The sequence below is a fragment of the Limulus polyphemus genome, unplaced genomic scaffold, assembly GCF_000517525.1.
Source record: "Limulus polyphemus unplaced genomic scaffold, Limulus_polyphemus-2.1.2 Scaffold1158, whole genome shotgun sequence".
NCBI lineage: Eukaryota > Metazoa > Arthropoda > Merostomata > Xiphosura > Limulidae > Limulus > Limulus polyphemus.
The window spans coordinates 138,741-148,152 of record NW_013666768.1 but is presented as its reverse complement, the minus strand read 5'-3'; the positions used below and the strand labels follow the sequence as shown (position 1 = coordinate 148,152).

At 33.7% G+C, this 9,412-nt stretch overlaps 1 protein-coding gene across 3 annotated transcripts in view; it reads right to left on the bottom strand.

Annotated features, from left to right (window-relative positions):
* LOC106462404 (cyclin-dependent kinase 7-like) overlaps positions 1–9,412 on the bottom strand; it is a 64,137-nt gene that overhangs the window by 31,851 nt on the left and 22,874 nt on the right. For all 3 annotated transcript variants that reach the window (XM_022389660.1, XM_022389659.1, XM_022389658.1), the window contains exons 3-4: positions 1,979–2,080; positions 1,514–1,582 (exon numbers count right to left, since the gene is read on the bottom strand). In XM_022389660.1, the coding sequence (XP_022245368.1) occupies positions 1,514–1,582; positions 1,979–2,080 (171 nt within the window). The remainder of the gene's footprint in view (positions 1–1,513; positions 1,583–1,978; positions 2,081–9,412) is intronic.

Genomic DNA, 9,412 nt, shown 5'->3' with positions numbered 1-9,412 from the left:
AAAAACAGACATGAGAAAAACATTACTCTATAAACCTTAAGACTTAATAAAAACATTTGATATTTTGCATATCAAAGGATTGTAATGTTTACTGATAATCTGCCAAATTTTGTTAACATTTGCTTACCAATATAAAAGTTATAGCATGAAAACTACAACAAGCACAACATGGTTATAAGGTTGGTCCCAGGGACCGAGCCCGTGCTGAAAGAGTTAACTGGGACACAATGGAAGAAAACAGAGGGAAAGGAAAACAACAGGTATGTGCAAGTTTCTCCATAAAATTCACAGGATCATAATGTAAAACATCTAAAAGAAGGTGAAGCATACACAGACACCAAAGAAGCTGAGTAAGTAAGAGGCAAAGACATGAAGAATGAGAGAGAGAGAAAGAGAAGGAAAAAGAGGATATCCCCAAACTGAAAGAAGAAATTCAGGTGATTGATGCTCACACTACAAGGTAGTCTGAAATTCAGAAAAATTTAACTGAAGAGAAAAAACATACACCTATGTAATCCAAGTAGCAAAGGACAAAGGTGGAAGAACTTGATCCTTGTTGGGAGAAGGTAACCAACAGCAAAAATAAGCTTTAAACAGTTGGTCAAATTTGTAAAAAGATGGGGAAAAATCAGCTAAAAGAACAAAGTCAGGAATCTTGGATCTGAGATCACAATGAAAGCAATCACGTGGTGCACTATGGTGGTAACATTACTGACTGTCAGAGTGCCTTCAGTAATGAATGAGTCCTACTGACAAGTGTCAGAACCTTGGGAAATGTCAGAAATGTGAAAACAAACTTATAATTGAGATGAAACATGAAACTATCTTACATTTTGAGTTTTTTTTTGGGGGGGCACGAAGGCCTAGGTCATTCATATAATGGAGAGATAAAAAAAGACATAACAAAACCCTTACACTTGGTTAAAAGAACAAGACTGAGTACTATCAAATAAAACTTAACAGAGGCATACAGGTTTAATTGGGAAATCAATCATGTTTCTACAGATATCCCCCCTCCCAATGACAATTCACAAAGCACAAGTACACTGCCTATAAAATAATAAGTATGTTGTTAAAATAACTACTACAAAACTACATAGTTACTGAGATGAGTTCATGTAAATGACAGTCAAGCTGAAAGACATGCAAATTTAAAAGTCCATATGTGTCTCATGTTGCAGTGCTTTCTTCACTTTCTGTATAGTCTCTCATTTGATAAAGATAACTAAAGATAAAGAAGATTATGTCAAACATTTATTTTATTCCATGACACAGGTCATTTGAATGATAATGTTCCTAATTTTAATGTGATATTTATGAAAATTTCACCTCAAAGTGAAAGTGATTGTATCATGGTTAACGTTACTAATTATTATCCTACATGGACAACTTAAATAAATGCTCACACTAACATCTACAAATCTATTGAATACCAAAAAGTACAGCATATAGTATGTTCATTAGCAGAACCTATGTAAAATGAAACTATTAAAAAAAGTTATCATTATCTCACCTCTAAGTCAGTATCCATAAAATCAAATACCAAGGAAACATTAGACCTGTGACCAAATACATCCAGCAACTAAAAAACAATAATAAAAATCATGTAAATGTATTTTTACCTAACTATGATATGTTTAAATTCTGAACTCACATGCAATATTTTCATTAATATAAAATGTCAAGTGTCAGTGCATAAAATACATAATATTAGCTTTTTGTTTCTTCAATTATCCAAACAAAATATGACGACACAATTTAAAGCAATTTCAAGAAAGTTAATTGATACACTTAGTAAAAAAGAATTTTTTACAAGATGGCAAGATATTCTGACACACATATCAAGAAATATATTAATTTTTATCACTTCTATACAAAGAATGATAAATGGCTTAACAAAACAACTATGCTTATATATTTACTGAGGATAAAGACATTATCACAAAATATAATTCAAATTTCAAACTAAAATACCAACCCCTATGATATTTGTATGAGACAATTCTTGCAAGAGTTTAATTTCTCTAAGTGCTGTTCTGTTGATTCCATCTTTAGCTTCAGCTCGAGAACCAAGTTTAATCTAAATATTAACATAAAACAAAGTATTTCTTAAAACATTAATATATTTAAATTGACTGGAAAACAGTAGCAATTTTTATCTTGTAACTAGATTTTTTATAGCACTGATTTAAATTCATAGCACAGTGATAAAAAAAAGGAAACTTACAATTTCAAAATTAACAGACAATCACAAAATGTTGTCAGTATATTAATGTTCAATGAAATTTAGGAAACAACAATAATGAAGAAAAGCTAAATACATATATGTAAGGTTTTGTGGAAGTATTAATTCTTTAAGATTTTTTCTGTAGATGTAATGAATACATTTCATACATCATTATATTTCATTTTATAAACTTGTTTTGAATTAACATTTTTATCTTAAAATGAAATTAAATTACATAGCTACCTCTACAACAACATACTTTTGTTGATTACAGAATCCTAATAATATACGAGTCTTAGATACAAAAAAGTTAAAAATACCAGAAACTATTTCAATTAATTCCACCAATTACAGGTATTCTTCGTACTTTGCAATGAAAATTAGTTTTTTATAAACGTTTTCTGGTCAGTTCTTTACAATGGGCATTGTAACAGACATAAGCGAGTGTACTTCATATGATGCAATATGCAGACTTAATTGGGAGCAAATAGTACCTGATTGCCTAAATATTGAAAACCTGCTTTTGTTGATCTCCCAATACTGGTCAATATTGTACAATCTATTTAATTTACTTATAGCAGTGACACCACAACCTCAAGTGGAAGGAACCTAGAAACCTGAACTTTTGCACACAAACTAGGTGGACCCTGAGGATTTGCACCTGGCTATTATTACTTATCTACGTGCATGCACATCTTTTTATGCAAAAAAGCATATGGAAAAGAAATGTGACTGCTACAGCTCCAAGAAGAAAGAACCTAGAAACCTGAAATTTTGCATCCATACTAAGTGCACCCTGAGGGTGTGCATTTGGGTATTATTATTACTTACTTTATCCATGTCCGTGCCTGCATGCGCATCTTTATAACCTTTTGACTACGCTCACCCTTTAAACCCCTTTCTGCACATGGCATGAGATCTTGCTGAGTTAAATTCAAAATTGAATTAAACCACTTTAGTATAAACATATTTTAATGAAATTACTACTATCAAATATGTTATAATTTAAGCTTTTATATTATCCAAGTTTTATTTCTTTATTTTAAAAAGCACAATATGAAAAAGCAATTAAAACTGCAGTTTTTGGTGTCATGTGATCCACTGTGGTTAAAGTTCTCAAGTTTAAGAGGTCTCACACAGGAAACTATGAGTAGCTAATATAGACCGTCAGCATAGACAGTCAAAGTACAGTTCCAGATGTCTCTCATTAGCTGTGGGAAACTTCCAAAAATTTCTCCCTGTGTGAAACAACATTCTAATATTTCTAAGTTTAAGGTCAGCCACGCCCACTTGCAAATTCTAAGCTGCGTTTTCAAGTGACACTTTGTAGTTGAACGGCATGTTTGTTTATAACCAATAGAATAAGCAGATTTTGCACTATTCAGTTATAGCCTGAAGAAACCTCTACCTGTGGATGGATCAGTAGTATGAAGTAGACAATAAGCTTAGTCCATTGTTCTCTTGAGGGGTATGAAATGTTTGGCAAATGTTTCTTGCCTTATATGTATTAGTTTGCTAAACAGTTAGACTGCATTTAGGTTTTCATTTATATCTTAATTAATTATCTATTTATATGTGTTTTAAGATGCATATTTGAAATGTTTATGATTTTTATATGTTCAACTTGTTGTAGTTTGGCTTGCCAAAATTTCTAAGCAAGATGGCATCATTCGCATGTGCGAGCGTAAGTGCTTTGAATTTGTGCATAAGAGTCACCCTATAATAACAAAAGAGCACCGCGGGGATATGTTGGTGGTGTTGGCATCGTCAATAAAAGCCAAAGAATTGGAAAGGAAAATTAAAAATAACCTACATATTAAAAGATTAAAACATGATATTATGCACATGACAAAAAGAAGTTTGAAAACTATTCTACAAAAATTTCTTTCATTTCTTGACTTTCAACATTTGATTGCACTGTTCGTTGATGGTATCTGGAGTTAATGATATAATAGAGAAAATGGAAATCAAAATATAAACATTTACCTTAAAAAACTTTTGATATTCATTTTGGAGGTTCTAGAGATTATGCAAATGAAATGTGAAAATTGTGAGATAAGAAATAGTATTTTTATACTCAAAGGTAAAATCACATTGCATGTGAACTATTCAGAGTCTGAGTGCAAATAACTACATTAAATAATGAATGTTTTATTATAAATAGTAGAAAAATCAAAATTAAATACTTTATTTTCTAAAACTACATAATCTTAGGACTGTTCAAATCAAAGTTAAGACTATTTCATCAACTAGTTTCATTTTTGTAAAGAACTTTCACAAGAGTCAAGAGTCGCATACCTATTTACAAAAGTAGGTCATAGGGTTAAAGAGGCAAGCTAGCAAAAAACCACATAAAAATGAAGTGGTTCCTTATATTACAAAAAATAAGTGGACTCTTGAGGGTGTGCACCTGGGTATTGTTACTTATTTTACCTACGTGAATGAGAACATGTGCATCTTTTTAATGAGGAAAGCTAGCAAAAAACCACATAGAAAAGAAATACTTTATGTTTCTAGGAAATATAAATGTTTAAAATATTTTTGACTGTTCTTCTATGCTCAAATAGGATCAGAATACACACTGACATAGTAATCTACAATATATATCAATGCAATAATCCAAAGGAAGTCAGGTACTTTCACTAGTATATATACATAAAATAAAGATTGAGCAATTTGTATACACCTGTGGAACCATATGCATTCTCAGTTGTGGTCACAAATGATGCAACAGCCATTCAGATTCACAGAACAATCTGTTGCCTTCTACCTATAATGGAAGAATTTAAGAGAAAGAGACCAGTAACAGTTAATGACTGGAAATATTCGTACTTCCATACCTAAAATGTGTGGTCAAGTCAGCAGAACTCCAAAGAGAATTGAAAAGACTCACACAGACCTGAAGATGGGTTTCCCAACTTTATGGCAGTGCAATGGGAAAACCTAATATGTTGAGAAAATATAAAATATAAAGCAGGAAGGTGCTCCCCATCCTGCTTGTAGCTGTAAGACATCATTAATAGAATAGTCATCTCATCTCTAATGTCTTGAATACTACACAAAGATGTGCATACGCAGATGGAAAAGGTACCTATAGAAACATCATCAACCACCTGGTAGCATCGTCTGTATACTTCCACAGGGCATCACCCTCTCAATAAGCACCAGAGCAGAGGGTGGAATTTTGTCTAGGTCGTTCATAAAACCATTCAAATACAAAAATCTCATGTTATAAGACACATTTTTTTTTTATAAAATGATTCAATAACTCCAAACAAAACTGTAATTGTTAAACGAGGTATTTCGCAGTATAGTGATACATAAATTATCATGTTCAAGTAGGTGTGAACCCAAGTCATAACTAAGCAAGTAACAGAGAAAAGTCACCTGATAGAGATTTTGTCTACCTTGAAGAATTACAACTGAAGGCAAATGAAATTCCAAAACTGATGATCCAGAAATGTCATGCAAATAATATTTTAAAAACAAACTCAGATTCATTCACATGCCATTCTACAGAATATTCTCCAATGAATATCCCAAAATATTCATCACACTTTGGAATGTGATAGGCTCCAAGAAAAACATTCTGAAAATGAAGCCAGAAAAGAAGGGAAGCAGCAGCAAAGGTTGTGATATCACATATCTCTGGTCAAATGCCACTGAGAAACAAAACCCCATTGGAAGGTAACCTGAGGGAATAACTTTATGAATGAAAGCCATCATCCCCCCAAACAGAAAAGATGTATTTTGTGGTAGGTATAGATAACAGAAGTTTGTACACATAAAACTCCAAGGCTTGAAGTGCCAAGGGACATGGCTGAAAATCCCTTCATTATTTTAACCTAAAACCCCAGACAGACTGTTGGATATACAAGACTGTTTAGTTTAAGTTATTACTGAGTTTATTTGATGGTTTAATATTTAATGATTATTTACTTTTCATAACAAGTAATTATTTTAAAGGCAATAAGTTATGACAAGTTTGGTGGCGTAAATGGTAAGAATCGTACATTATGTGTTTGTGGTTCAATTGTTGTAGTATTGTTGATGCCAAGTTACTCAAATCTTCGACATTTTTCTCATTACCTTAAATGAGTATTGTTCCATTACAGCATTAAGTAGTTTATAGAAAGTTTGAGGCCTCAGTGAACAACATATAAATATAAGTGACCAAGCAAGCACAAGTCAAATGAGAGATAATTAAACAAATCTAGACTGAGTGAATGGCAGTTCAGCCATGATAGGCAATTTATAAAGAAGTTAGAAGTTTAGTCAGAAAACATTAAGTTAAAAGAAGTCAAGTAAAAGACTCAGTCAGAAAAAATTTTAAAAATGTAAAGTTAGTGGACATTTGAGTGATTAGCCATAATGGGTGATATTTCAAAGTGAGTTGAACAGAGATAAAGAGAATAATTTGTCAAAGGGTGTTCTAAAGTAATTGAACCCATCTGTGTAGACTTTGATTAAAAGGAGACAATTATTTAAAGTTTGAGATACAACTTTGGTAACCCATGTAGTAACATAAGTGAATCTATCACAGATTATACAGTAAGAAACAGAGTAGAAAAAATAATTTGTCTTATCAATTGGATTTTAAAATAATTGAATCAGTCTGTGTGGACTTTTGACAGGAAAAATATAATTATTTAGTTTTAGATAAAATTCTGATTTATTATAGTGTAAAGAATTTTTGTACATATGTTTGACTTGTTTTGAATATATATTATTTTAAAACAAGTGGATTATGCTGTCTGTTTATTGTTCAAATTTATCACGTACTGTAGAAGAATCCCAGCCCACATATTCAAACTCTAACACAGACTAAGTACTATGTTAGTCCTAACTAAGATTTCATGGTGTGAATCATCTGCTGAGAGATGTAGCAAAATGAGTGGTCAACAGTGTGCTAAGACTGTGTGGATGACAGAGGAGGAAGAAGCCAAACTGTCTATATAAAAGTAAAGTTCAATATCAAATAAATGGAGATGACCAACTAGGGCCTTGAATAGTAGACACAAAATTTATGGAGCTAAAGCTAGGTCAAATGAAAGGATACAAATCCAAAATGTATAGGCCAATTAACTGAAAGATAGTAGAAAAGGTACAGAATGAGAAGGAAGAGAAAGGAAAATAATGAAAGTAAAAGGAAAGACTAAATTGAAGAATAATCAAACCAAAGAACCCCAAAAGAGTTATTGAGCAGTATGAGTAAAACCACATCACTTGCTTTTATGCTTGTTAACAGAGCTAGGTAGTTTAATCAATTACCTATGAGCAGCAATTACATCTATCAGTGTCATATAAACAAATCAATCAATCGAAAGTGTGTGGCAGTACAAGCCATTAGCTCTTTGTTTTCCTTGTATACATACCATAATTTAAGGAACATTGTACTAACATTCTATACTACAGAAAATGTATTTCTAACAGATACCTTCATACACAGAACAACTATATTTCTCTTGAAGTCATGTTATTCTGCCTTAAGACTTGCATGCTACCAGACTTGTGAAATTGACACAAAATTCACATGAATTTGTGCTACTGTGTGATAATGTATCATGCAGCAAAACCCTCCACAAATAGGAATAAAACACACCTACTTGCACAAATGCTCCCTCTACATTCATGCATGAAAATCCTCATTCTTTGACGAGGCAATCAATAAAAATACATCAGGAAGGTGGGAAAGAAGGGTGAGAAAGCATGAGAAGGTGAATACCTATCAGAAATACATTTTCAGTTAAGGAAAATGTTAACATTTAATTCAATGACTCACCTCCATACACAGAACAACCTGAACCCTACTATGAAGTGGTGAAGGGACCCGTGCAGAAATTGCCTAGATAAGTCTCTTTAGGAGAGCACTAAAAAGAAGTCCATAAGGTGTGACACTTTATGGCAGGAGCTCCATAGGGGTACCCCCCATAGGAGACTGCATCTCATCTAAATCAGGGTAATCAAAAATCTTGCACATAAGCCATCAAAAGGCCAATATGTGTAGTGAGGTTGGAGCACACTCAGACTGTACCAAGAGTGCCCAACTCCTTGATCATAAGTCTCTACGGGTCAACAATAGCTGTGGGAGAAGGGCACCTGTGAAAAGTATCTATGCACAGCTCCTCAACTCAGACACTAAGGGCCCACACCAGTCATGGGAGGAGGGCACACCAGTGAACACAATTTAAGAATACTTATAAAACCACCACTCAACCATCAGATTCTACAGGCTCTTCTCCAGCTGTTGAAGTATGGTTAGTGAGTGATACATCACAGTTGGATGTTATGAAATATAAGTAACTTCTCAAGCATAATTGATGAGGTCATGTCAGTGCAGGAGTATGTAAAGGAGAATAGAGAGTAGGTGAGATATGTGTTCCAAATTCACTTGGAGATTGTGATGTATCTAGACATATTGAGGTGGTCTGTACTACACTCCTGTCCCACTTCACAACATAGAGAGACCCTATGTTTTAGCACACTTTCAGATTCTCCATGGTCCACCACTCCAACAACAGGGAGCTGGCAAGAGACAAGGGAATTCAGTCCAGAAAGGTCTTTTACAAGAGACAGTGCAATGGGTGACTGTAAAACCCTATTTTTAAAAGCCAGCAAGTACTAGCCTGAAAAGATAGGCAGAAGCACAACTCTGGTGCTGGCTTTTTCAAGGATAGTCCATGGAATGGGTGCAGTCTGGACCAGACTGGAAAAAAGTTATATATATAAACACCACAAGCAGAATTCCAGTGGTCTTGCAGAACATCGTATCTCACAGTCTGAAAAAAGGGACTCGAGAAAAAGCATAGAAATATCCATTTTCAGAGGAGCATATACAAGACATAAGCAGGCAGATACAATCAGTAATGGGGTAAGCAGAGAGGCCCCAGGCAGAGGAGGTGTCCCAGTTATGAAAGGATAGTGAGAGGTACCACAACAACAAAAAATGCGTCTAAACACAGAGCAGCCTGGACAACACAAGAGCATCTCTCCCAGGGTCATATCTATGGAAAATAGCACCTATAGCAAGCACTGAAATTGTGCCCCTGTCCAAACATCTGACACCCATCTTTTAGATAGCTTTACCATAATATCAGCTCAAAAATACAAGTCAAGCTCATTAATCTTTTAATTAACAAATTATGGCACTACATGAAAATTACAAATGCACCTTCCTTGCTTTCA